This window comes from Harpegnathos saltator, unplaced genomic scaffold (genome assembly GCF_003227715.2).
Source record: "Harpegnathos saltator strain DR-91 unplaced genomic scaffold, Hsal_v8.6 scaffold18, whole genome shotgun sequence".
Taxonomy (NCBI): Eukaryota; Metazoa; Arthropoda; class Insecta; order Hymenoptera; family Formicidae; genus Harpegnathos; species Harpegnathos saltator.
The window spans coordinates 1,404,301-1,431,430 of NW_020229961.1; the positions used below are offsets into that span (position 1 = coordinate 1,404,301).

At 54.0% G+C, this 27,130-nt stretch overlaps 2 protein-coding genes across 4 annotated transcripts in view; one reads left to right on the top strand and one right to left on the bottom strand.

Annotated features, from left to right (window-relative positions):
- Tdg (Thymine DNA glycosylase) overlaps positions 1-27,130 on the bottom strand; it is a 125,283-nt gene that overhangs the window by 63,320 nt on the left and 34,833 nt on the right. The window contains exon 1 of one of the 2 annotated variants that reach the window (XM_025297533.1): positions 24,333-24,585. The exons of the other annotated variant lie outside the window; for it this stretch is intronic. Coding sequence (XP_025153318.1) covers positions 24,333-24,388 — 56 coding nt within the window. The 5' untranslated portion in view covers positions 24,389-24,585. Of the gene's footprint in view, positions 1-24,332; positions 24,586-27,130 lie in introns of those variants that run through there. 2 annotated transcript variants of the gene reach the window in all.
- The window catches only part of Dnmt3 (DNA methyltransferase 3), a 146,242-nt gene that overhangs the window by 60,131 nt on the left and 58,981 nt on the right, over positions 1-27,130 (top strand). Inside the window, exon 1 of one of the 2 annotated variants that reach the window (XM_011140152.3) lies at positions 24,998-25,261. The exons of the other annotated variant lie outside the window; for it this stretch is intronic. The gene's annotated coding sequence lies outside the window, so the exon portion shown is untranslated. Of the gene's footprint in view, positions 1-24,997; positions 25,262-27,130 lie in introns of those variants that run through there. 2 annotated transcript variants of the gene reach the window in all.

Genomic DNA, 27,130 nt, shown 5'->3' on the forward strand with positions numbered 1-27,130 from the left:
TAGCGCGGAGAGAGGCGGATAAGAAAAGAAGCAGCGGGAAAAAAAAAAAAGAAATGGAACGACAAACGAAAAATAAGGATGAAAGAAAGCTCAAATTCCATTTAGCTTTGCTCTCTCTCTCTCTCTCTCTCTCTCTCTCTCTCTCTCTCTCTCTCTCTCTCCGTCTCACTTACCTAAGGGAATCCGAAACCTTCAGGATTCTAATCGTATTAGGAGCGCGCGCTTCGCGGACTGCGTCGCGTCGTATTAAAAAAAAAAGACGCGCGTATCCTCGTCGCGAAATCCGGCGAGCTCGTTCGCGCTCGATCGAGAGGTGGCTCCGTTCCCCGTTCTCGAATCGAGCCGTCTTAACAAATCGCGCTTGTTGTGTATCACAATAATCCGCGAATGCCTTGATTCGGTGCCAAATGTGCTTATAATAGTGCAGCAGCGCGTCTAAGTCAAACAATGTTCCCTGGCGTGTCGTACCACATACGTACGAGTGTGTCTAATTATAAGCCGCCGTTAGTGCGCGCGCGAGCGTTATCGTACGTTGCGCATAGCATTCTCTCGAGTGGGACAATATAGTTGATGGCGAGGGCGAAATATTCGCGCGAATTTTATCCGCTCAAACACGCACACGCGTCTCTGACACGCGTGACTTCGCGCCGTCGAACATCCGCTCCGCTGCTCACCGGGCCGAGCTCACTTGGCTCGTCTCTGCTATTCTCTTTCCCCCGTCAATTAATTGCCCGAGGAATCTTCCTATCCGCCAATTCCCCTCTACTTTGCGTCGTCACGTGTGCACGTATATTGCGTCACTGTGCCTTTTAATTCCGACCCGAGACTGCCGAAAAACAGGCGAAACCTTCGCGCGCCTCCCACGCCGGCCCCGTTATATTTCTTCCTCGTCTGAAATTGCCCCTCTCCTCCGCCCCTCCCCCCTCCCCGCTCTAATTAAATTACGTCTTCGCGTATCGATCCGCTCGCGGTGCACGTCGATCGCGTCAACGGCCGGCGATATGCAAACGTCGACTTTTCTGTCAATCGTGTCTCCGGCGGTGTGAATATTTCAACAGTGCGACTAACGTCCGGAAACTTTTCCACCTCGAGCGGCAAGGAAACGGGAAAAGGAGCGAACGGAACCAAAGGAACGAGCCTTTGGATTCTCGGTCAGAGTTTCGGAGAACCGACCGACCAACCGACCGATCGGTCGGTCGGTCGGTCGGTCGGTCGGTCGGTCGGTAGTGTGCGCGTTTCGCGTGGGGTTCGTAGCTACCCCTAAGCCGGGCTGTGGCTGGTGCTGGTGCTGCTGCTCGTTGCTAGGGGAAACCTCCAGAAAACTCTACACACACACACACACGCGCGCGCGTACGTAATACACGCGCGTATACACGTAGTCGGCACACGTACAAGCGCGCGCGTGCAGGCGAGCCGGCCGACCCGTATACCCATCGACGTGTACGCGCTCGCACACACACACACACACACACACATACACGTGCACGCGAATTTCCCACTCACACACCGTGTCGCGGACATCTACGCAAGAGTAAGCGAGCGAGCGAGCACGTGCGCGCGCGCGCGCGCGCGCGCGCATGTACAACCGCGCGCGCACACACACGCGTGCGCTTATGCACACATATACGTGCGTGTACATATATATATATATATACACATATATATGTACAGACAAGCGAAGGGGGCAACGAGAGGAGCTCACGCACGTACTCTCACGCACACCCTGACGCGCCGTGGAAAATGTCGATAACGAAAAACCACCACCGGTCTCTTGCTCTCACTCACATACATTCACTCGCTCACTCAGTCTCTCTCTCTCTCTCTCTCTCTCTCTCTCTCTCTCTCTCTTTGCACTCATTCGCTTTCTCTCTGCCTCTCGCGTTCTCCTCCTCTGTCACTCCCTCTGGCCCTCTCATCCTTCTGTCTCTCTACCGATTTCTCCCCGCTCGCCCCTATGTATGCGCGCACCTCCTAGTTCCTCCTCCTTCTCTCCATTGCGGCCAGCAACCCGGCCAAGGTATTTCATTGTTGCACCAAAAGTCTCGGCTATCTCGGAGGATAGCGAGTTTGAGGGGAGAGAGAGAGAGAGAGAGAAAGAGAGAGAGAGGGAGCGAGAGAGATTGGGGGGGGGGAGGGAGGAAAAAGAAGAACCCGCGTAGGTTCTTAGAGACCTCGGCGGCGTTGGGTTAAGTTAGGTCAGGCAAACCGCGGCGACCATCCAATTCCACACTCTCACCACTGTACGCGCGCACCCGCACCCTTCTCTCGTCCTTCGCTCCTGGGATTATCGAAAATCCTTTCTCGTCGGTCCCGTCCTGTCCCGCCCGTCCGCCCGCGAGAGGACTCGTTTCACGGACGATTTCGTCCTCCGCCTACGCGACGGCGAGAGCTTTTTAGCCCGCGTCGATCCCGGACTGTTTTGCGGACGCGGCTTCGCCGTTGGTGGCGGTTGTCAAGGTGGCTCCTCGCTACCGGAAAACCGCAGCGGCACCTTCCACGGGAGACTGCCGGAACCGCCATTCGAGCGACTCGCACACGCGCTCGTCGACGAGGAGCAGAGCCGAAGTCGAGGTCGCGAGGAAGTTCACTCGCGAATACGCGTGTGTAGAATGGCGAGGAATGGCGAAACTATCGCGTGTCCCGTCCGCGGAAGACGAGCCGCGTCGCTAACGTCTTTAATAACGTGCGCGCTGGCCGTCGCTCGCGAGGAGCAGCACCGCGCGCGTCTTGCGAGTTTCTATCCTCTGATCAAATCGGAAAAGAAAACATCTTCTCCGAGATAAGAAGAGATAACGATCTCTCTCTCTCTCTCTCTCTCTCTCTCTCTCTGTCTGTCTCTGTCCCTGTTGTGCGAAGAACGGTCGCCGGATGCGCCCTACTTGCGCAACGCGCAGGAGACAGCCGCGTCGCGTGGAGGAGGAGGAGGAGATTCTCACGTTAATCGGCCGTAATTTCGGTCGCGATTATAAACAGCGAATCCGCGGGGATCGTTTAGGATCCATCGCGACTCCACCCCCGCCCCGCCTCGCGCGTCGTTAAAAAGTTCGTAAGTGGATGATGCTCCGCGGGCATCATAATCCCGCGGCGGAATAATATCGGGTTATTGCTTTGACTATCGTTTAACTCGATTTTCCACGGAAAACCGTGCACAAAAGGCCGGCCTTTGACAAAGGGAGCAGGGAAAGGGCACCAGAAACTCGAGCCCCGTCCTCTCACGAGTGTGCCCGGTAGATCCTTGTCTCTGTACGTAAATCTGTGCCGTGGAAACGGGAGAAAGAGAGAGAGAGAGAGGGAGAGAGAGAGAGAGAGAGAGAGAGGAGAGGGAGAAAAAGAAAAAAAGAGGAATAAGGGGTCGTCGAGGAGTGGCTGGCACGGCCTTACGTGGCAACGACGTAATGGCCCTCGTAAAAAAGGAGCCCTGCGTGCGCAATAAAAATTTACGAGCCAAATAATAACCCGCGAGAATCCGCGCGCGCGTCCAGGGTCGTCCGACGTTTCCGAAGTCGGAAACGCACCTCCCGCAAGCGTCGACGCGTAGCGAGTCCCTCCCCTCCTCTCCCCTCCTCCCGCGGCGTTTACGTAATCCATGATAAAAGAGTCAGCGGTGCGCGAAGAGAGGCCGATCGAGAATCGTCCTCGTCTTCGTCTTCTCCACGCGTTTCGGATCTGTTACGGAGTGATTCCGGCGATTCTCTCGTCCTCTCTTTAGACCGCGCGTGCGCCTAATGTGTGCGACTGACACGTGCGAAATAGATAAGAAACGTCTCGGAATAGCGGAATACATTGTAAAATGAAGGATCTCGTCCGCGACGAGGTTGAAGACGGTTTCTCTTAGCGAGAATTTGATTAACAGCGGGAGAAGAAGGAATGACACGAAGGAGAGAGAATGTCTCGTCTCGCATCTTGAATTATAAACGCAGGACTGAATAAAAAATCATATTACACACCATTTATTCGATTTCGCACGTATCCCGAAATTCTCGCCAGTCGAACGTCGCCAGCGGATTAACGAGGTTTCGGCCAACCGGAGCGACGATTAATTCTTCACCTAATTTTCGTGTCTCCGTGTCTCTCGTATGTGTATCGTTATCTTCGCGAACGTGAAATTACTGAAATTGCGATTACGTCGCGGTCGTCGCACATCGAAATACAGGGAGAGAGGGAGAAGAAAGACGAGATTTACTCACGGAATGATAAATCAATCGCTCGCGCTAGCACGAAGCGGGCGGACGAGAGGAGGAGGAGGAGGAGGAGGAGGAGGAGAAGGGAAGGGAAGGGGAGGAGAGAAGAAGGGACGGGGTCTCTCGGTTTTAAAACGCGACATCAGGGCCCGCGGGCGCACAGCACGGTGAATTTGAAAAATGAATTCGGGAATGCGGGCTCGCGCGCGCGCGCGCGCTTTCTCTCTCTCTCTCTCTCTCTCTGCTCTGTCTCGCGTCGGAAGCTCGCTCGCTCACGCGCGTGAACGAGCGAATGCGATCAGGCGCGCCTGGGGAATTTAATTTATGTCAATATTAATTCTCGCTCGCCGGTGCAGAATTTTGTGTTATTCGACGAAACGAGTTTCTTGGGGGGCGCGTGCTTCAAGTGCAGCGCCGCCGCGCGGTCCGCGGGCGGGCGGGCGGGCGGGCGGATATATGTAACACAAACTATTAGAAACGGTATGCTTCGGCACGTACCGCGGCATACCGAAGAATTCTTTCGCCGTGTTCCGGTATGTAGCAAAGTATACCGAACTAATAGCGCGCGGTATGTACCGAAGTAATGCCTTTCGCGTTCACAATGCGCGTCCACACCGCCGTCCTCTCCTGCGTCTACCTCAGCCGCGGATCGCCGCGTCGCGGCGCTAAGGCGGTATCGCGTTAATTTACGACGTGCGTCGTCCGCTTTATGTCATTTTTTCCTTCCTTGTCGTCCGTCCATCGTTCGTTCGTTTCGTTAATCGCCGGCGCAGCCGTCTCGTTGTACTCTCTGTCTGTCTCTCTCTCTCTCTCTCTCTCTCTCTCTCTCTCTCTCTCTCTCTCTCTCTCTCTCTCTCTCTCTCTCTCTCTCTCTCGACTCTAAGCAGTCGTCGAATAATTTGGCGAACGAGCCGCGCTCGTTCTCGCGCTCGGCTATTGATTGATGATGACAAACCTCGGGCATTAATCTCCCGACATGCCATTAACATGACAAACAACGAACAAGATTATGCGACGACGTTAGTAATAAATTTATACATGGATGGAATGCAGAAGTCGCGGCGTGCGCACGCGCGTGCGATTGATTGTTGGTGCTAATGGCCACTACCGAAGGTTGCGACGTCGATGACATTTTCTCGATTCTTGCGCGCGTTCGCACCTTCTTCTCTCTTGCATCGTGGAAAATGAGGATGAGGGCGCCTTGGTGGGGGGAAGAGGGAGGTGCAAATTACCGGGATTAAATATTAAACCGCGTCTCGTCGCGCTGGCTCGCCGCGCGAGAGTTTGCACAGGGCGCGCGAGCACGCGGCGAGAACTTTGGCTTGGCCTCGTGAGCGAAGGGACAGGAAGGGCGGGGGGGGGGGATATTTGTCGAGCTCTCGTCACGAATCTTTGTGTCTCCGAGATTAGCAAGATCGGACGCAATTGAATCGACTCGACGGTTTACCACGTGCCGTTACGTGAAAGTTCCGCTTCGGTCCGATCGGGAAGCCGCGGGAAACGCCAAGTCGCGAGAAAGACCCTGCCTGCCGCGCCTCTCTCTTTATTTAACGGAGAAATTCGATTGCGCCGAGCGATAATCGCTTGTTTACCTTGGCGTCCGCCTGCCTAAAAGACCTGCCTTTTCCGGACAACGTCGAGCTCGCAATGATATAAGTGCATTAAAGGGATCGATGGCGCGAGACGAGCACTTAATTTCTCAGTATTCTAGTGAAACATTAATGCGCATGCCGCGCGAGTTCCAAGTTACGCATTGTAGTGCGAAACCCGGAATGCAGAACTATTTTCAAGTAAGATTAATGCTATCCCGGCGTTCCAAGGAAATTCACGGCAAAATTGGAATATACGCCGCGCCGTTAAACTTTCAAAATTATGCGTCGTTACGTAGTTACACGGGGAGGAGTGGTATCGCGGAAAGTTGCCGCGCGCGCGCGCGCGCGCGCGCGCACGCGGCTGCCGTCGCATATGCGGAGAAAGTAAAAGCGCCGTAACTTAATATAGAAAATATCCTATCATCGTGGACGCGCGCGCTAGATAATTATAAAATTACAAGTTCACTGCCGTCACTATTTCGATCGATCGCGCGTCAATTTCTAACGTGTGTGATCGAGAGAGTGGGGGAGAAAGAGAAATGGAGATAAAAACTTCTCTCCGCGACACTGGAGACGCATCCACTCAGGAAATGCGCGAGCAGGATCTTTTCCTAAGAACTGTTCGACTTGGTTTCTTTCTTTCTTTTTTTTTTTTTTTTTTTTTTTTTTCAATAAACGAGACTCGTTAGGAGATTGCAGAAATTAAGAAGGTCGGGAGAAGTCTCTCTCTCTCTCTCTCTCTCCTTCTTCTCGATGAGTAAGAAATCGGAAAGATCCCTGACGCGACAGAAAGGGAGCCTGGAGGGGAGGAGGGGAAGAACACAACAGTGCTGTGTATCAAATGTAGCGAAATATCGAATGACCTTCCACAATCGAGATAGACTCCCCCGGGTGAAATCAACATATCGCCCTAGTTCGTGCCGTAACCGAATTAAAACGATAACTGACGCGTGTACGTTGCGCCGTTTCGAAATAAAACACACGTCAAGGGGCGCGGAATTGATCGCGCGGCGCGTTCGAAAATTTCCCCGAAAATTCCCGCAGCGGCTTTCATTCCGTGCTGTCGCGTCGAGCGGCTGGGTCCTTTGTCCGATCAAAACAGAAAGAGAGACAGAGAGAGAGGATCGCTGCGCCGAAGCGATCGCCAGAGAGACGGCAGGAACCGTCGCGGGGGCTGCTCGCGCACCTCAGCGCGCGCGGTAAACGCGCTCGCAACGACGTGGGTTCGAAGGTCGCGGCTCGTCTCGGTGGGGCAAGAAACGCGGCGTTTCTAGCGCGTACACGTGGATTCGGAAGGATTTTAAGCAGCGCGCAAGATCCGGCGGAACAGAAGGCCGTGAGAGCGCCGGAAATCGACGTTGCGCCAGCGTAAGGCAACGCGCGGTGGGAGAAAGGAGGAGGAGGAGGAGGAGGAGGAGGAGGAGGAGGAGGAGGAGGAGGAGGAGGAGGAGGAGGAGAAGAGACAGACGGAGAAACGAATCGCCAAAGCGAGCATCGATTCCGGTCGAAGGTCGAATGACCTTCGGCAAACTGCAAGAGCCGTGGCGCGCGGGGGGCGGGGATTCCCCTGGGTGAAATCGACATATCGCCTTAGGTCGCGCCGAGGTAGTTCCGAGTTTCCAGTTATAAATTACGGGGTAGACGACCGAGTTCCATCGCTTTTTCTTCTTATTCTTCTTCTTCTTCTTCTTCTTCTTCTTCTTCTTCTTCTTCTTCCGGCTTGCACGCTGCCCTTCTTTTTCTACTTATTCTTATTGTCCTTCTTCTTCTTCTTCCTTCTCTTTTTCCCTCCCACCGTCGTTCGTTCCCAAGTTCGACCCACCCTTTCCTGTCGCCGTCGACGACGAAGACGGCGACGACGGCGACGAGAGCGTCTCTCTTTCTCCATCTGCATCTCTCTCTCTCTCTCTCCTTCCCTCCGTCTCTCCTTTTTTCCCCCGAGCTCCTCCCGCTCGTTCCCTCGGCCCCTCTTTTTTCTTTATTCACCTAACTGCCTCGCGGAAGCGGTATACTGCGTATCGGGGCAGCGCGCGTTCGAACCACGTGTGGTCCCCATTCATAAAACTGTCGATCCCCGACACGTGCACCGCGCGAGCGGCGGCGGCGGCGGCGGCGGCGCGCACGAAACCCTCTCGTGCAAAACGAGCGGCTATTTCGCCGGCCGATTTCCAACTTCGACCCTAAACTAAAATCCGATTTAAAGGAGCGCTGCTGACGGGGCGAAGGTCGAAACGAGGCCGCGATCTGCACTGCGTTTGCCTCTATTCCGCTGCTGGAGCTCGGCTCCTCCAAGTGACGCGCCTCTCGGGCGTCCGTCTATTACGACGTTTACATATTTTGTACGCGTGCATTTTCGACTCTCCCCCTCTCTCCCTTCTGTCCTTCCAGTTCCCGTTCTAATTTCATTTTGACACTCCGCGAGTGAAAATTAAAAAATACCTCCCGACATGCGCGTCCCGCGGACAAGAAGGGTTTAACGGGGGGGGGGAGAAAGGGAGAAGGAGCGGGAGCGCGCGTTTGCCCGGACGAATGTTGCTGCTACCTTCTCGTCCCCCCTGACTCTCGCGCGCGTCTCTTCTCGTCGTAGCCGGCTCGACTGCACCGGCTAAAAATTACATTGAAGAATTTGCACGAAAAGGGGAAACGATTTTCCCAGATAGTTCTCCCGGCGCAAATTGTTGCACAAACAAATGTTTAGCAGATTATGCAGTTTTGAACTTTGCTGATTACGCGCAAGTGATAATATAGAGCGACGTGGAGTAAGTTGCGGCGGCTTTAATTAAGTCGCTGAATAAATGCCCGGCAGTGATTTTAATTACCCTACCAAATGCATGCTACAAGCGTAATTATACGTTTACATTGCTGCTTATGATTTTTTTTTGCCCACGCTCTCCCTCTCTTGCGGCGTATTAATTAGAATGAAAGTACGACGTGACGCCAAATAAAAATGAATAAGTGACGTCGGGAGGGGGAGGGGGAGGGGAGGAGGGGGGCGAGGACCGTGCGCGAGCGTAAATAAGGTAGAAAATCACTGAGGCGGTGAATTTGCGATTACGTGTTGTTCGCGTTATTACACATCGCGAGAACTTCTCTCTTTCTTTCTCTCATGCGCGCTCCTCCGCGCGCGTGCAATCAACCATCAACCGCGAAATTCGTCATTGTGCGCCGCGGAGAGTTTACGCGATTTTATACGCCCCGCGTATTTTATCGCAGAAAAACAGGAGAGAGAGAGAGAGAGAGAGAGAGAGAGAGAGAAAGGGGGGAGGAAAGCGGTACAAGAGAGATGTTGAACCGACGCGAAGCGTTAATACGCTTATACGAAACTTCGTCGGGGTGAAAATTATTAACGGCGCGGCAAGATATCCGCGATAATATCCGCCACCAAAGAGAGAAAGGGAAGAATGAAGAGGATGGGCAGAGCGAGAGAGAGAGAGAGAGAGAGAGAGAGAGAGATGCATTCTTTTGTTTTCGCAGATTTACTCACGCTCGCTTTCCTACGTGCTCCTACGTAACGTCGCGCCCGCCCCCGCCCGCGCTTTTTTTTACTATCGTCACCGGCTGCTATTAGCGGAACGTTAAATTCTATCGCACCACGGACAATCGGGCATTAACGATCGCAAATTGCGCGCATGCAAATACTATCGGAGCGCGGAGATCAGTTGTGCCGTTTTCGATCGCGACCATCGCGCGCAACAACCGCGCGTCGCAAAGCGCGGTTTCTCCTCCACCTCCGCCTCTCTTCATTCTGCTCTTTACATCGACGAGAGCGACACAGCGCGGCGTCGACGGTCGCGCGTCAACTTTTGCCGCGCTACCCGTCACCGGCTAGCCCCGGTGGTGGGTGCCCTATCAAATTCCTCAAACCATACGCGGCTTTTACGTTCGACCGTGCTCTCCTCCCCTGTCGGGGGCCATTACTAGGTGCCGGATTTTCGATATCGGCGACCTGCTAGCTAGCGGCGGCGGCGGCGGCGGCGGCCGGTTCCGCCGCGCGGCATTGGATTACAACAGTCGCACGACGATAACTCGGGGGGGCCCAAATAGCGGCGGCAGCGGCAGCGACGACCGATTTTTGGCCGGCCGTGTTGGATCCGCCGACAGCGAGAAATTCTCCCTCACGCTCAGCCAGCGTTTCGCGTCGATCGATTATAACATCGGCCCGCCAGCGTGCTTATTCCGCGCTGCTCTGACGATAACAACGATTACGTTAATGGCGCAGGTGCGAGGATTTCAAGTCGGTCCTTATCCGAGCGGCTGACAAAAGGAAAGGAATATGTGGCTAGGATGAGGGGCGGGGGTGGGGTGGGGGGTGGGGGAGACTAAATCCCCGCGCGGTATGAACAAATTGTAATTGCATTCTTACGAGCGCGCGATCCTTACGTCGTTTCCGTCGTACTGCACGGGTTTATCACGCTCGCACGTTCGCTCGAGTCACCTTAAACTACAGTGCGCACACGCACGCGCGTCAGATTAAATTTATCTATTCCCCGCACGAGTATGCAAAGAGCGGGTAATACGGGAATGTGCGAGGAGAACGAACGACGAACGCACGAACGAATAGGAATGCAGAGCCGGCACTCCACCCCGCGGCGTTCCGTTCGTTTGTTCGTCGTCCGAGAGATTAAGGAACAAAAAATTAGGATTTACAACCCCTCCCTCCCTCCCTCTCTCTCTCTCCTTCTCCTACTCTTCCTAATTCTTTTGTTAAAAATCGTCACCGACAAATGAAAAGTCAAATGTCGTATCTGCGTTTAATAACACCGAGAAACACACGTCGACGCGCGTGCTTGTCACTCAAAGGAACATTTGCATGCGAAATGCGCATCCGTCCGGCTCCTCCGCGATTAAGCCCGAAATCATTCCCATCGTTGCGATATTCGCGCTCGCATGAGCCTCACGGAAAGCAACGTCGCGCGCGCGCGCGCGCACACACACACGCTCTCCGCATGCGTCTCTCTCCTCCCTCTGGCGCACGACGAGAAGGTGCGTGTCGGCGGCGCTTTGAACGGCGTTAGGCGATTCCGAGACGCAACGCGACAGGTAGAAGGCAATCAGAGTCTCCGGCCTAATCATATTGATGGGCGTTGCGCTATTCGAGACATAGTGCGCCGGCGAGAGCACAGGACCCGGCAATTTCTCTCTCGAGAAAGGAGAGAGAGCGAGAGAGAACACATCGATAACCTCATCGATATGTATATTGCTTTGTTAGCATAGTAACAGGCTTGATCCTGTGGCTCGGTTTTGCCACAAGACGACGACGACAACGACGACGACGAGATAGAGGAGGAGAAGGAGGAAGAGGAGGAGGAGGAGGAGAGGAGGAGGACGCGCGTCGCGTTGCGCATTGCATTGCATTATCCAATCGCCACTTTGTAATTCGGTCGGTCGTTCGGCCGGCGGACCGACGCGCTTGTAACGTCCGAGCGACCAACCGACGACAACCGGCAGCGGCAGCAGCATCGCGGAAACTGCGAGTCGGCTAATCACCGAATGAGACGCTCTAGGCGGATGCTACGCGACCGGGGCTATCGGCGCATCTCCAACGCGCGAGTTCTTTCTTATCGGACGTTACGAAACGACTGTGGCGATTGTGCAAGATTGCGGCGATTACGTCGCCACTCCGCCGCGGGTAGGCGAGCGAGTGAGCGAGCGAGCGGGCAGGCAGACAGGCACAGGCAGATAGGAAATGGCGGCAGGTAGACGGGTAAAGAGATATGGGTAGAATCCTGGATCTACCGATACGATACTTTAAGTTCCGCCGCGGAAATGTGTAGATTAAGCGCTCTCAGTTACGCAACAGCCCGCCCGCATCGTTATGCAACGTTATGGATCGCGCGAACTCGCGCGCGCGCGCGCGCGTGTAATTCTATCGCGATATAATATTGGATATAATTGTAACGCGATGTAACACTCGCGCGCGCGAACCTTCCTCCTTTTTCGAGGCGCCGCGCCGCGCCGCAGCGAAAATTCGCACACACGTGCGCGCCCGGCCCGCACGTGCCGGTATCCGCCGCGAATATTCGCGCCGCGAAAATTTAACAGCGGCGGCGGGCGGCGTCGCGCGCTCTGCGACGCGTCGACAACAAATATCGACGAGCGATAAATAAACGAGTCCGCGTCGTGGCCGCGGCGGGCGTGCTCTATCTCGGCGTAATCAATTATTTTCGCGACGGTTTACATTCCGATCGATAATTTATAGCTCGCCGCCAGTGATAATACCGCGAGGATCCACGCTATAATTACGTATACGCGGCAATTCCACTTTGTGTAATTGCACTTTGAAGATCTCCGCCGCATTACGGGAGTTTAATTAAACCTTTAACCCATATCTGCCTAACATCGTCCCTACCTAGCTACCTACCTACCTACCTACCTACCTACCTACCTACCTACCTACCTACCCACCTATCTACCTATCTACCTAGCTAGCGGGGCTTGCCTAGGACAGCTCATATTCGAATTAATTCGTAATAGCTACAAAGCTGTGTGTTACGCGCAGTGACATTTCGCTATCTGGCGTATCCGCGTAAGGATTATATCCCTCGTTGGAAGATTCATAAGTTCGGAAGACGTAGGTCTCTTCCTCTGCCCTCCTCCCTCCCTCTCTCTCTCTCTCTGTCTCTCTCGCTCTATCTCGCTCGCTCTATCTCCCCGTGACACTCTACGGTTAACGAGATGACTGAAACCTTTGGCAACGCGTCTGCTCTCTATATAATATCATTCCATTAAGCCCTCGAAACGCGCGCGTCGACACATAAAGTGGACTCCGGTCAACGGTGAGACTTCGCGCCGCGTCTCACACCGGAACGATCACACGACCCGCCGAGGTCCGAGTCGGGCGTTGAGAGAGCGCGGGGGAAAAAAATAACAAGGGTGCGCGCGATTGTGCGCGAGGCCTCGTCTAGATACGGAAGTGGCCCATTACGGTATCCGGCGAGGTTGCGTCATTAGCTAAGCACCGAAGACGCCGCCGCCGCCGCCTGCTCCTGTTTATCGCTGATTTCTCTCCGGGAGGAAAGCGGCGGGGAGGGAGGGAAAGAGAGAGAGAGAGAGAGAGAGAGAGAGAGAGAGAGAGAGAGAGAGCTCGAAGCGGGGTCTTATCGACGAAATCGATTTTCGCTTCAGCCTTGTTAAGCCGAGCAGGTAGCTAATCCACTGTCGCATCTCTCGCGACTGTCGAGAAGTCGAGAATAATCTCTCGTCGTTTGGCTCTTCAGATTCCTCCCTCACCTCCTCCTCGAGCTTATTCCTCTCACTCCCTCCCTCCCTCCCTCCGTTCTCCATCTCCTTCTCACCTTCGCTTCGTCTCGACGTTTTAAAGCGGACAAAGGACACCGAGGAGGAAGAGAGGAGAACACCCCATCTACTCTCGCTCTCTGCCTCCGCGTCGCTGTCTTTCCCCCTCTGTCTCTTCCCACCCTTTCGCCCTTCCTACCCGTCGCACCGTTCTCTTAATCGCTCGAGTACCGACGCGACGACTCGTCTCGCGGTCGAGGCGCGATAATCTCACCACGGACCTGTAACGCCGATCGATCGGCCGATCGAGAGCGGTTGTCGTCGTGCTCTCTCACTCTCTCTCTCTCTCTCCTCTCTCTCGTGCCGACCCGCAAGAAGCCCACTCGATTTTCATGTAATTCAAATGAAGCGTGCGCCGCGTTGTCGCGCCCGCTTCTGACGCCGAAGCGCGCTGCTGCTGCTCGTCGATTCCTCCTTCGCCGGCGAACGATCTTTGCTCGCGCGCGCACGCCGGAACGGGTAAATCTGTCACGGCGGAAAATCGCCACGTACTCGTCGACTGTGTGGATTTATCGTAATGCAGAGTACGCGTGAAGCAAAAGTCATCAAACTTGAGGAAATAATAAGACAAAGGTCCACACACACACGCACAGACACGCGTCACTCGCGGCGTCGTCGCAAAATCGGCACTTGAAATTCCACGCTGAAGAAATCTATCGCATTTCCGAACGCCTAGAGATGAAATTACACGCTACATTGATACCCCCATTACACGATGCGCGTATAATCATTTCTCCCCCTCTTCATCGGGCACGTACACTCACACGCACGCGAAAGAGGGACGCGAGACATTTTTAAATCGCGCGGCCCGCTCTCGTTCGCCCGACGAAGCGGAGGGACAGACACCCCGGAAAAAAATGTTACCGCTATGTTTGTTAAGAGCCCGATTCACGGTGCCTTTTAACGGGAGGGGAGAAGGGGGGAGGGAGAGAGAGAGAGAGAGAGAGAGAGAACGGATGAATGAATCGCGGCGGCGTGTGTTTCGCACACGCCCACACACCCTCTTCTCGGTCGGCCGGAAATACGCGGCGGAGGATACGCGAGAGTTCGGAGTCGATATATCGGATATACACAGCCGGGGCATGCACCCTCCACCCCGGCCTAGGTCGGTCCAATCAAATTTTATGATTTGTATCCATCTCGCATCTCGCGCTCCTGACCTACCGCTAGTCGTTCCAGTGATAGTGCTCTCTTTCCGCTGTTTTTTTGCTCGCCCGCCTCTCGCCTCCCCCGCCCCTCCCCGCTCACCCGACGCTTTTGCCGCGCCGCGCCGCGCTGTGGCCGTGCCGCCGTGCTTTTATCGAAAAAAGGGAGAGTGACTTCGAAAGTCAATAACCGGGATCCGCGCCAAGTGTTTTTAATCTCCTCATATTGTACCCCGACATTCGCCGCGCGCCGTCAATCGCGTCACGGACGCGAGACCCGGGCGTGCCCGTAAACGCGGCTTCGACGTGCTCGTTCATTCACGCAAAGACTGCAGAAATTTGCTCGTAGCGTGCGGCCGCGTGTTACCGCGGCCTTTGTTGTATTATTTCGCGGCGACACGGTTAATACTCGATACTCGCGCGCGCGCGCGCGTTCACCCGATAACAGAATCCGCTTCGCCGGCACGCGTGAATATCGCGGCCGCGCGCCTCGGACGATTTTCGCCATTGTCTCGACACACACACACACACACACACACACACACAGACACACGTCAGCGCGCGCCCCGAAATTATTACCGCGCTCGCGCACGATTTTCATTCCCCGAGCGTACATACACGTAACACGCGGAAATACCGAGGTCCCCGAAAGTCGAGAGCGCTGCGCGATTCTTCCGTAGAGGAAGGCGAATGAATGCGAGGCAGGCGCGAAGGCAGGCAGGGGGAGAGGTACGGTGGCAGAAGGGTAGAGGAGAATCGCGAAAGCTTCGTTGCTGCCGCTGCCGCTGCTGCTTTCAGCCCTTTGTGAGCCACAGGCGAGAACGTAGCGGGCGATCGGCCAAAGAGATCGGCCAAGAAAGAAAGAAAGGAAGAAACGAGATAAGCTCGGTCGCTGAAAAAGTGCGACGCGAAAGGATGCGACCCAAAAAGTCCCGTCGCTCCGAAAGGAGAGCGAGCATTCTCGAAATCGGAGCGGGCGTTTCGCGCGCGTCTGATTACGAGGCGGCGTGGCACCGCCGACAACCTCTCTCCTCCACGAGAGGGAGCGACAGAAAGAGAAAGAAGGAGGACGGGAAATAGAGTAGTCGCCGGGCACGAGAGAGAGAGACAGAGAGAGAGAGAGAGAGAGAGAGAGCGCGACGCGGTTCGGCGCGGAGCGAAGCGGAGAGGCGACGAGGGTTGGAGAGAGAAACGACCCTTCCTTCGAATCCCCAAAGCGAGACGACGCGACACGACGACGAGACTTTGACCGAGTTTTCAAGCGACTCCCTCGGCAAGAGAAGCGGAGAGAGAGAGAGAGAGGGAGAGAGACACACACACACACACAGAGAGAGAGAGAGGAGGGGGGAAGGGACAGAGGAAGGGGCGGGAGAGAGAGAAATCGCATGTTATAACGGAGGGAAGAGATCCAGACGGAGGGAGGGAGGGAGAGAGAGAGAGAGAGAGAAAGAGAGAGAGGGAATGAGACTGGAGGGAATCGAGCGCGCCACCCCAGCAGACGACCTCGCCGTCGCCGCTCTTCGTATCGCCTCGTTCCGTCTCGCCTCGACTCACATCGCCGAGCGTAAACCATTTACGATGCCCCGTGCCAAAAGTCCGCCAGTCACGCTCGCCGATTCGCGACTCGCGCTTCGGCTCGCGCATTACGCGCGCGGTCCTGGGGAAAAGGTATGACAAGAGAAGCGATCGGTGATCCGACCGCGGAGGGAAGATCTTCTTTCCCTCCGTGGGGAAAAGACGAGGCGCAACCCGCGAGTTACGCCTGGCGTTACGCGCCCTGAGAGTTCCCTCTCGCAGTCGTACGACACGTTCGTTCGTTCGTTCGTTCGTCCCTGCCTTCCTTCCTTCCTTCCTTCCTTCCTTCCTCGTTATGTAGTATCTGGCAGTGTAACGAAAAGAAAAGAAAGGAAAGGGAAAGAAACGCGGTGTAGCGACGCGACGTAGACGCGACGAGCTTCGACTTTTATTCGGGAAAAATTCCGCCTTCTTGACGAGGCGAGGAGTCGAAACTCGACTCGCGAGCGGTTAGCTGAGTCGGAACGCAAGATCGGGAAATTGTCGAAAAGCCGAGCAGCAGGTGTGCCGGCAGCAGGTTTGCACGGCAGCCGCGCGCGGTAGTAGCGGTGAAAACGTTTGTCGAGGAGAGCTGGATGAAATTCGCGACTCTCTCGCGGGGTCTCCGCGGGGCGCGCCGTGCGTATTCGGTAAGAAGAATTGGCAACGGCACGCGGGCGGCCCGCGCCGTCGTCACCGCGGGCCGCGCGCTGCATCGACGATATCAGTTTAACGAGCGTCGTAAGGCGAGCAACTTTGATACCGTTTGAAGTGTCTCGCTGACATCGCGTCCGCTCTATATACGACCGCCGTCAACGACTAATATTTCTCCGACTTTACAACGCGCGCGCGCGTGATAACTTAAGCCGAAACGCCGCGTAATCCATAAATCCCGACTTGGCAGGAAGCGCAGTTTAGCCGAGTATCTAGTGCCAGAGGCGATGCCGGCCTTATTTACGACAGAGTCGCAAAAAGTCACTTATTTATGGGGAACTGAATTAAGGAGATGCGATCGTGTAACGTACGTGTGTGCGCGCGCGCGCGTTACGACGTGCCCCCCCCCCCCCGAACCGAGCGTAGAAATTAATGTCGAGTTATTCACACGCTCGACGTGCCGTATTCGAAGGAGAAAAACGACGAGCGCGAGTCGCGCGCGCTCGCGCGCCTTTTCAAACGTCTCGCCCGCTCGTCTGTGTGTGCGCTCGAGCGAGCGCACGCCACGTAATCTAAAGTCCCTTCAAAGTCTCGCGAGCGGATAAAGAGACTTGATTAAAAGTTTACACGTGTAAGATGTAATTGAAGGGCCCGGCGCGGCCGCGGCGGCGCGCTAATGCCGAGCCATTCGAGAGAAAACCGCGAGGAATTTTTCGCCGCGGTCGTCTTCCGCGAGAACCACGCACGGGAGGGAGCGGAGGCGGAGGAGAGGGGGGGAGGGAAAAGAGGAGAGCAAGTCGAAGCTCGTGCAGTTACGCGTTGAATTATCACTCTGAACTTATCACTTTGGAACTCTGCCACTGTGTGACTAATGATCGGAAAAATTCCAAAGATGTACTCGACTACGTCGAATATAACGTCGTTATTTTCTCTCGCTCCCCCCCCCCTCTCTCTCTCTCTCTCTTTCTCACATCACCGTTACGTATCGCGCACGGAGACTCCTCGGAGCGCGAGGATAGTTTCGAGTCGTCAACAATTTACGTTTACGCGCACGGCGCGACTCAGTTTCTCATCCTAGTTTCCGCCGTGCGAATTATTTGCGCTCCCGTGCATATTTATTTACGCGCGCCGAGAGACCGGATGCGCGCTTATAGGCGGCCGCGCGGCGGAGTTACGACGCGCGGATAGCCGGTCGCGATCGGCGAATTGAGAGATCGGGCATAATTGTGACTTAATTACGCTACAGGTAGCGCAGATCGCCTCCTCGGCCGTGGTCGGCGCATAAATATATCCTTGGCGAAATTAGGTGAGAGAAACAGCCGTCGACTCCGTGTCGCCGTGGTTAGCTTCGTTTTGCGCGGCGCGAGTCCGATGCCGCGTTACCGCTGGTAATTAATGCCAGATTACTCACGCACGCGACAAGGCGTGACGCAGGGAATACGTGGAATTTTAATGCGCGAATACATCGAGCCGGTTTCGGAAGCTCGCCGCATTAATTGAGACGCGACGCGTAATAAAGCGCAGTCTTTAATACACCCGGCCGATACATTCCCTCCGACCGTCGAGCCGTGTTAAGCCGCGAGAGGAACGTAATTTCGTAATCGTTTATTCGACATCCGACTCTCTCTCTCTCTCTCTCTCTCTCTCTGTCTTTTTTCTCTTTCCCTCGCTGTCGTCCTTCGCGAGCAAGACAGCGCGCGCGCGCGCAAGACACGAGAAAGGCGCGTCACGAACTGAATGAAGCGCTCGCGCTCTCGCGCCTTGCGAAACCCGCCTGGTTAATGGAATACGCGACTGTATAGTACGCGCGGATCGTTTATCGCTCGACGTCGACCGCGCGTTTAATGTCGTTTGAACGACGGCAAGATTTATTTCGCGCCTGTCGCGGTCGCGACGGCGCGGGGACGCACGCCAGGAATGAATTAGCGGGTCGCGTTCGCTCTCGCGAAAGGGCCGCCTCCTCTCTCTCTCTCTCTCTCTCTCTTTCCCTCTCTCTTTCTCTCTCTCTCTCTCTCTCTCTATCTCTCTGGTTGAAAATCGCTCGCTCTCGAGGCGACATGCCCCGCACGGCCGGGACGTCGAAGGACAAGGCTGCCGGCGAGACGGCGACGATTGTTCCCCAATTATCCAGCAGGAAGGACGAAATGCGATCGAGTTTCTCTTCTCGCGACTCAGAGAAAAATAGAGAGAGAGAGAGAGAGAGAGAGAGAGAGAGAGAGAGAGAGAGAAATTTGCGAGAACGGGAAAAACTGACTCGGACGACTCGACGACTACGAATTCATTAGTTGGACGATTAATTATCCCGATCCTCGTGTGCGCGACGAAGATTGTTGCAAGTCTCGAGAATATATCCACCTTCCTCGCTTGGTAATGCATAAAAACGCACAATCTACGGGACGGGCAGGTTCGTCGCGCGTATTTCCCGGCGCACGGTAACGGTATAACTCGCGGGGCCAATTTCCAACGGCGCGAAGGTAGAGGCGACACGCGGGGGATACGCAGAAGCGAGCTTTACGTAAGACCACGTCAGCAGTCACGTGCGATTGCACGTAAGACTCATTTTCGCATATTTGCGGTGAGGAAAATTGGGCGCGCCGCGATAATGCCGGCGTCAGGAGGTAACAATAACGGTAATCCGCCGTCTACGATTTTCCCCGCGAGCAGGATACCGCCCAAGAGTTCTCTCTCTACCTAGAGGGCTACACCGAGGTGATGTGTGTGTGTGTGTGTGTGTGTGCGCGTATGTGCGTGTCGAAACATCAGGCGGACGCCGCGAGCGTAAAATCGCGCGAGTATCGCGCGGCGATTAATTCGCTGTTAAATTAATTAACGCGCATCACTCGCGTCCTTTGGGGATTTATTTCGACGCCGATCGACCCGACTGAATTATTCCACGGAAGCGAAGCGCGCGCCGAACTCTCCGGTTACCGGCGTCCTCGCCGCTCGAAATAAGACTCGCGCGTCTCGAAAATAATCCCCGGAGATGCCGAAGCACGGAGGCATTTCGATCTTAAGCTCAACGACGTAACCGATACGTGGCGCCCGTGACGAGAGCGGTCCGTGGAATTAAGAGAAATGCACTGGTCGTGCAAATCACGGCGAATTCCTACATTTGAAATCTCCGATGAATGCACATACCGGGAATGCCATGAAACGTAGCCACCTATCAAACTCCAACCTCCCTCTGTCCCTTCCTCACCCACTCTCTCTCTCTCTTCCTCTCTCGCTCGCTCACTCGCCCACTCTGCGCGTTCGCTGCCATTCATTCGCACGATATCGCCCGATGTCGTCTCTGCTGCGATTTTGCCAGATGTGAATGCAATTGATACGACGGTGTTTCGCGTTGTTCGCTACTTCGCTAAGATTACTACACGCCGGATCGCGATCCCGTCCCGTTGCTATTCTGAAACTTCGCGGAATCGCATTTGCCGCCGATCAAAGAATTCCCCGCCTCGATTATCTCGCGCTATCACACACAGTTCAATTTTACCATTGCGTCATGCAGCGCTGATTTCATCGTCGATTCCTTATAATTAACGCTAATACGACTCGAATCAGAGAGAGAGAGAGATAGAGAGAGAGAGAGAGAGAGAGAGAGAGAGAGAGAGAGAGAGAGAGAGAGCGAGAGAGAGAGACGGAGAAAGAAAAAAAGAGAGAGAAATCCGGAATGTCCTGAAGGCGTACAAAAGACGAGCGAATAAATGTCCTCGCTTACGAGCGTGTCGCGCAAACGGGGCAAATTAAGTAACCGGAGGCGAAGTGGATCGGTGAGTAATTAGATTCGGCCGGGATGCATGGCGAGAGAGGACGGTGCTGAGGGCATCAACCCATCAAACTTCGAGATACTGCGCGTGCGAATACATGCGCGAGATCGGTACACGAGAGAGACGAGACGAGACGTAGCGAGCGCACGCGCGCGCGCGCGCGCGAGAGAGAGAGAGAGAGAGAGAGAGAGAGAGAGAGAGAGAGAGCAAGGGCAAAGGTGAGGACATTGTCTGCTCTCACCGGCGGATATTCATGGGCGATTTTCGGAAACTTGTCGAGAGCTACGCACCCTTCGCACGTCCCGTCGCGTCGGTGAGATTCTTCGGGGTGCCCTCATCGCACAGAGGCGTAGCAAAAATGAAAAGATCGGCAACGACATCTCTTTTTGTCGCCCAGTTCCGCTGTACACAAAATCGACCGATCGAATCGCGGGATCGCTGTGCGGTCCGACCTTTTCTTCGGCGATTGGAGAGAACACAGCGATGCGCACCGAACGTAAACCGTAATCGTGAAAACGGGATCAACCTCCTCGAAAACAGGGGCGCACCTGAGATGCCGATCCTACAGGTGCGTCTTCCTTTCACGCGCGAGGATAACTACCCGGTCCCTTTCATTCATCGCGTCGTCATTACGACCCCGTATGCGTATAAATTGATATGTAATATATTTGTTTCAATTATACGGCATTGTGTGTCAATGATATATTCTCTCTCTCTCTCTCTCTCAGCGCATTTATCATAATCAGTTACAATGAAATGGCGTGCTAAATATGCACATTCCGATCTACCGCGGCCGCTCACGATCGACAGTGACATTATCGTTGATAAAAGATTCTTCAGCACCGCACCGCTTCAGTCGTCCGCACGAACAGGTTTCTCGCGGAGTCGCACCTCTGCGCTACGCCTTTGCTCACGCAGTGCCACGTGTTCCGGACTCCTCTCCTCTCCTCTCCTCTCCTTCCCCCCTCCCCTCCCCCCGTAGCTAGGCGTTTCGCGCCGAATTCCACAAAGTTTCGCGTCTCGCACGCGGCACCGTAATCGAGCCCGTCTACTCGGGCAAATCCTCCCCCATTTACGAAGTTACAACGAGGGCCCAGCAGGAGTTTCAAACATTCGCGAGACCTGTCCCGCACTCGTCGCCGCTGCCGCGCATCGTCATCGTAGTCCCCCTCCGCCCCCTTCGCGCCGACGAAGGGGAAAGAAAAGTTATTACGCGGAATAAACGTTCCTTTCCCCGTCTGCGGTTTGACGCGCGACGGGACCGCGCGGTATCGATATTTCCTTAGGCTACCTCAGGTGGCGAGTATCCTTCGAGTTACTTTCCCATCCGCGACGTTATACCGACGTGAGAAGTCGAAAGATCACGAGGAGGAACAAGCGACATTAGTATTGGGCTGGCTGAAAGTTCGGCCCCATCTTTCATCCTCTTGCAGAAGGGGAGTAAGTGCAAAGAGTTTATCGGCCGTCGTACGCGATGAAGAGACACGCGAGAGCCGCGATTATTCGTTCGTTGTAATTGATTTAATTTCGTTGAGAAATCGAATATTTTGACTGCCCCCCTCCCCCTCTCTCTAAATATCTAACGATATCGACGAATTGATACGAATAAAATACCGACGCGTTTCTTTCGCGGTGTTCAAGAGTGATTAAGGATAACACACTCAACACGGCGGCGAAGAGTTTTTCTGTCACACCGTTGTGTTTCTTCGATTCCGCGAAAACGTCACGTGATCTTTTCCGTCGTGATGAAAATTGCACCGCTGCGGCTCGTACGCGCGTCCCGATGACGCGCGGCGGCACACGTGCAATTAAGGACACGTTCGAGGCGCGTCTTCGCAGGCAGGCAGCTCTTTCTCTCGCAAATATTCTTACGCCTGCGGAACAAACGTCGCGCTAATTGCTCGCCGAATGGCACGATTTTTCTCTCGCCTCCGTGTAATCCGGCAGATGGAATGTATCGCGTTCGCGCGTCGCGGGCGCCAAGGACGCCGCTCGATATTCAAATTCGACAAGTTCGGCACGCCCGATTAATCCACCGCCACCTCCTCCTCCTCCTCCTCCTCCACCTTCTCCTCCTCCAGCTTGTATCCCGCACTTGTGCGCGTTGAAAAAAAATTTCGCTCCCAACTTTCTCAAGGGGGGCTCGAGCTCGCTCGCGCGCGCGCGTTCGATCGGCGGCGGGACACGCGTCCGGCATATTTAAGGACGACCAGAATTAGAGGTCGCAGACTAAAAGGCGGTATTAGGGCGAAGGTTGCGAGAAAAACCGTCGAAAATAGCGTGCAGCGCATCGGACCGAGCGAAACAAAGGGATTATCGTATCTACTTTATCTCGACGCGGGCAGAACGACCGGGAATCCTATTTTTTTTTCTTCTTCTTTTCGCCGTGAATCGCGCGGAAAGGGAAGGAAAAAGAGAGAAGAGGCGAGAAAGCGAAGTTAGCGCGGCGTGCGGAACGATAAGTCGCTAAAAGCGTAAGCGCGCTTAACGTCACCGTGAAAATTAGACAGCGGGCGAAAGTTACGCAACTTAATGGTGGCGAAAAAAGGCGAGGCGCAATTGGCCTCGCACGCCAAACGCACTGCGAGGGAAAGTCGAAAAAGAGGGAAACTGATGGAGAGCGACAGAGAGAGGGAGAAACAAAGAAAGGAAAAAAAAAGGGTAAAAGGAAAGAGAAGAGAGAGAGAGAGAGAGAGAGAGAGAGAGAGAGAGAGAGAGAGAGAGAGAGAGAGAGAGAGAGAGAGAGAGAGAGAGAGAGAGAGAAAAGCCGGCACGGATCGTCTCTGTGTCGTCGCTCCATCTCTCCCGGCGCACACATTCCGCGCGCAATTTTATAACACCGCGAGTATTTCGGCCGGCAAAATTCTCCCGGTCCCGAACGGATTTCAGTCGTTTCGCCAAACGACACAAGTACGCACACGAAAGGAAGAGCCCGAGTGATCCCCGCCCGCTCTCCCTCCCTCCCTCCCTCTCTCCCTCATCCCGCAGTAGCCGCCGTTGCATACTCCCCTTGAGTCGGCGATGTTATGCGCGATTCAGCCAATTCTCCGCGGGTTAATTACACAATTAATTCTACGATTATATCGGCCCGCAATACGGTAACATTATAGTTTCCCGCAAACCGCATTTAATGGGGCTCAGCAGCGTGGCACGCACGATAATTCATCTTCGATCCGTGCTCTTTTTTCCACCTTCCCCCCTCCCCGCCCCCCCCCCCCGGCTCCCGCAGCCCAACCCAAGCTGCTCGTGCGTGCGTACATAGTAGATAGCTCGCAACTATACTCGCGGGGTTATAGACCGACAGACCAGACTAGACGACGAAATAACCGTGTCGCGAGTGGCACGGCAGTTTTCTGCCGATCGGTGCCTCTCGTTCGCAATTCGTGTGATCGGGGGTGTATTTCGCTCAAATCAGCAGCATTTTCGTCGCGGGGTAAATTCCCTCGCGGGAATTCGCCCTTCACTCGCCGAGTCGAAATTTTTCTTTCACGCGTATTAGGCGGCAATATTTTGCGTCAGTTGACGAAGATCTATGGAGATAAGTGGGTAAGAGTAACGACACGTTTTCACATTCTCATAATCTCTCTTTTCCTTCTCCTGATATCCGAAGCTCTTAAAAGAGCTGATGAGGCAGGTGTAAAGGTAAGGGCAAAGCTACAAAGCTTGCCTTGTCGGAGAATGTCGGAGAACACGTAGCGATTATGAAATTCCGAATCCGTACAACAACAAGATTGAATACAGGAAACGTCGGCAGATGTAAATAAGGTCGAACTCGCGACCCGAGGAGCGTTAATAGACGCAAAAAAGCAGTATTCGCAAGAAACACGCTAGACTGTTCACAGCTGCAAATCGATCTTTAATCGTGGGCATAATTAATTGCAGATTCATATCCATGTAACTGTTATTCGACCGTTTCGCTCGATACTTTCTGCAGCATAAAGCAGAGGCGCGAGATCGACGAATGATTAAATATTCACGTAATCGCGACACCCAAGCTCCTAACCTGCCGCCTGATGAATGACGCGCTATGAAAGCCGGTCCAAATCTCGACTCGGCCGCGTCTCGTCGTTCTCGACGAGGTCGCCAGCGACGAACGGCAAAGTGAAATGCGAAATCTGCCGTCCTTCAATAAACGACTCGGCGTACCTGAGGATGTACAAAGTCAAGTCGTCCTCGTCTGAATATTCCGCTTCCTCCATCATGGCTTCTCGGCACGCAGCAGTCTGGACGTCCGGCCGCTCCTCCCGTCGTCCAGGAGACTCATTCACTTAGCACTGACACCAACGATTCGTTCGCAGAATGTATGTCGCAATGAACACGGTGACGTCGCGACGATAGAGTCCGATAGATATCCAAACGCGAGTACCGACGCGAATAGCAAGGTTACGCGCCGGTAACACTGCACGCGGCCATTCCCACGCCGGTTCGAAATGTAATGGCAACACCGAACGACGCGATCGGTCCGACCGCCTTCGAAGGTCTTCGGTGTTTGAGAACGCTTCGTTTGTTGTGATCACGCGGCAGGCGCGACGACGCCTGGCGGGTGGTGGGGATAACTTTTCGCCTGTTTTCGTACTGTCTCGTTCGGCGCCTTTCCATTAGACGAGCCATTTCGTTTCGGGCCGAAGAGCGGCGTGCAGGTCGCGGCACGTTCGAGTCTGACTAGAAGTGCGGTCATCAATCCCTACAAATGCTTTCCCTACAGAAGCGTTTTTACTTCTCTCTCTCTCTCTCTCTCTCTCTCTCCCTCTCTCTTCGTTTGCATCCGAGAAATAGAACGAGAAAGAGAAACGCTTCAAAGCATTAGTAGCGGTTCCCGGGCCGCACTTTAGAGCGACCGTTACGATTCGCGACGCACGAAGGTTAGGTTTCGTCGATTCTCAGAACGAAAGTCGTACCTACCGTCGTCATCGCATACGCTGACGTGAACGCGTCTGCTCGGTCGGATCGTGCTCATAAGGGAATGTCGGTGTTCGTGTTAGTGTCTCAGGACGACGAAGCAGCCGGGAGCACAAAAGAAATCGAGCGGTCAAGATGGAGGAAATACGAGGCGTGGATGTGCCGTAGACTTGCAGGTATGTGAAAATCAGCCTAAAACGGTGAGACGCCGAATTTTGTACATTGACCCCGGGTAATGAGCCCCGGAACTTTCTATAATATCATTGATCATCTGTTGTTGACCGGTCCCAGAAATTTGCGTCTTTTTGTCCTCGCTGAACTCATCAAGTTGCCTTGAGACACTAATCTGGCTCTGCATCAAAGACTGAACTATTTGAAACGCGGCATTGACTTAGAAAATTTGAACACGTCAGTAACGCTCTTCTTTCGTTTCTGGCTTTATTTTTTTCCTTGAAATATGTTCTTGTGAACATCACGACGTGTCTGCCCAAAATGTCCGATTCACGGCAGTATTCAGGGCTTTGACCTTTAGAAGACCGGGGTAGCTCCTACAGGAGCCGCTAACAAACTCGAAAACTCTACATGCGACATGATGGTTACATATATAAATTTTCCGCAAAAAAAAATTGCAAATTTTAAGGGAAAAATGTCGGTTCTCTAAAGGTTAAATGTCCGGCCCACCAGAGTTAACAGACGATGAATTTTGCGATAGTGACGAGATGTCCCGGAGTTGAAATTCAGGCCAGTATTCGTGGCGGGCGATTATTTGATGATTACGATCAAACAGTCGAGTGACGGCCGGTCCGGACACAAGTCCGTAATTTATTCAGCTCTCGATCAAAGGCGGCAAATGTTACAAAACAACAAACTCCTTAGAATCTAGCATAAGAATGCTGGATTTTGCTTATAATAACGTTCGTCTAATGCCCATGGCGCAACTTCCATCTCGAATCTGCCAACATTTTTTCCGCTCTTATTTCAGAGCGGTTGTGTGTGAGATTCAAGTTCAAATCTATCGTCGCGCATCATTATTAAATACGTAATTGTTATCTTTGCCTTTACAATTGCTTCCTCCTCGCCTTGTTTGAATCCACAAATGTTATCCAAATGTCCGATTCTAGCGATTCTAAAGAAGATAACAAAAAGATTACGGGAAAGTGCAATGTATTGTTTTGCTCACTTTATCCATTGATTACACGTAATGACTAATCATTATTCTCGACGTATACGCTATATTCTTTTTTCATCTATGTATTAATTGACTCTCTATCGCATGAACGCATTTTTTTATGATATCGTCGGGATAACTATCTTAAGCGAATAGAATTTCCGTTAGACCAATCACAAGCGCGCGCACGAATTCCCCCGGAAGCCCGAAACCGACGCTTCAGATCGATCAAGTTTCTACAACGCGAACGATGAACGAGTGCGCTGACGCGGCGATACTTCGACCAGGTTTTCTTAAAAATAAAAAAAAAAAATACAAACGCCTGTTTCGAGGCGGCCCTCGCGGCGACTGAATTCCGAAACACCATTTTAAACACTCGTATCTGCAACGGCATACGTTCGTATGTGCGCGCGCGGTACATCGAAAGGATACACCTCGGTATATACGTCGTGTATATCGGAGAGCGCCGGTGCACGCGATCGCGGCGGATGTAAAGAAAGAAGAAAGCGGGGATAGCCGGGTAAAATGCTGCGGCACGCCGGCGAAGTGGAGACAAGCGCTTGTTTGAAGCCCAAAGCGCGCGGGTCCATCCCTTCGATTCCAAAGTCGCGGGCGCCAATTCGTTCCTAACAAGATGGGCGCGGAATCTATCACACGGGCGTTGGGCGTTGCAAAGAGAGGACGAGGTTCTCGGGTCGCCGTCGTTCATCGTCGTCATCGTCGCGGCGAAGGCAGATCTGATCGCAAAAATGAGAGCCGCGCGCTTCAACGGCGTTTCGGCGTCGACACCGCGAGAACGCCCGGCCGCGGCTGATCGTGTTCATGTTCCTCCTCGACGTTGATGACGCGCGTATCCTGGCTGGTGATCCAGTGTGCC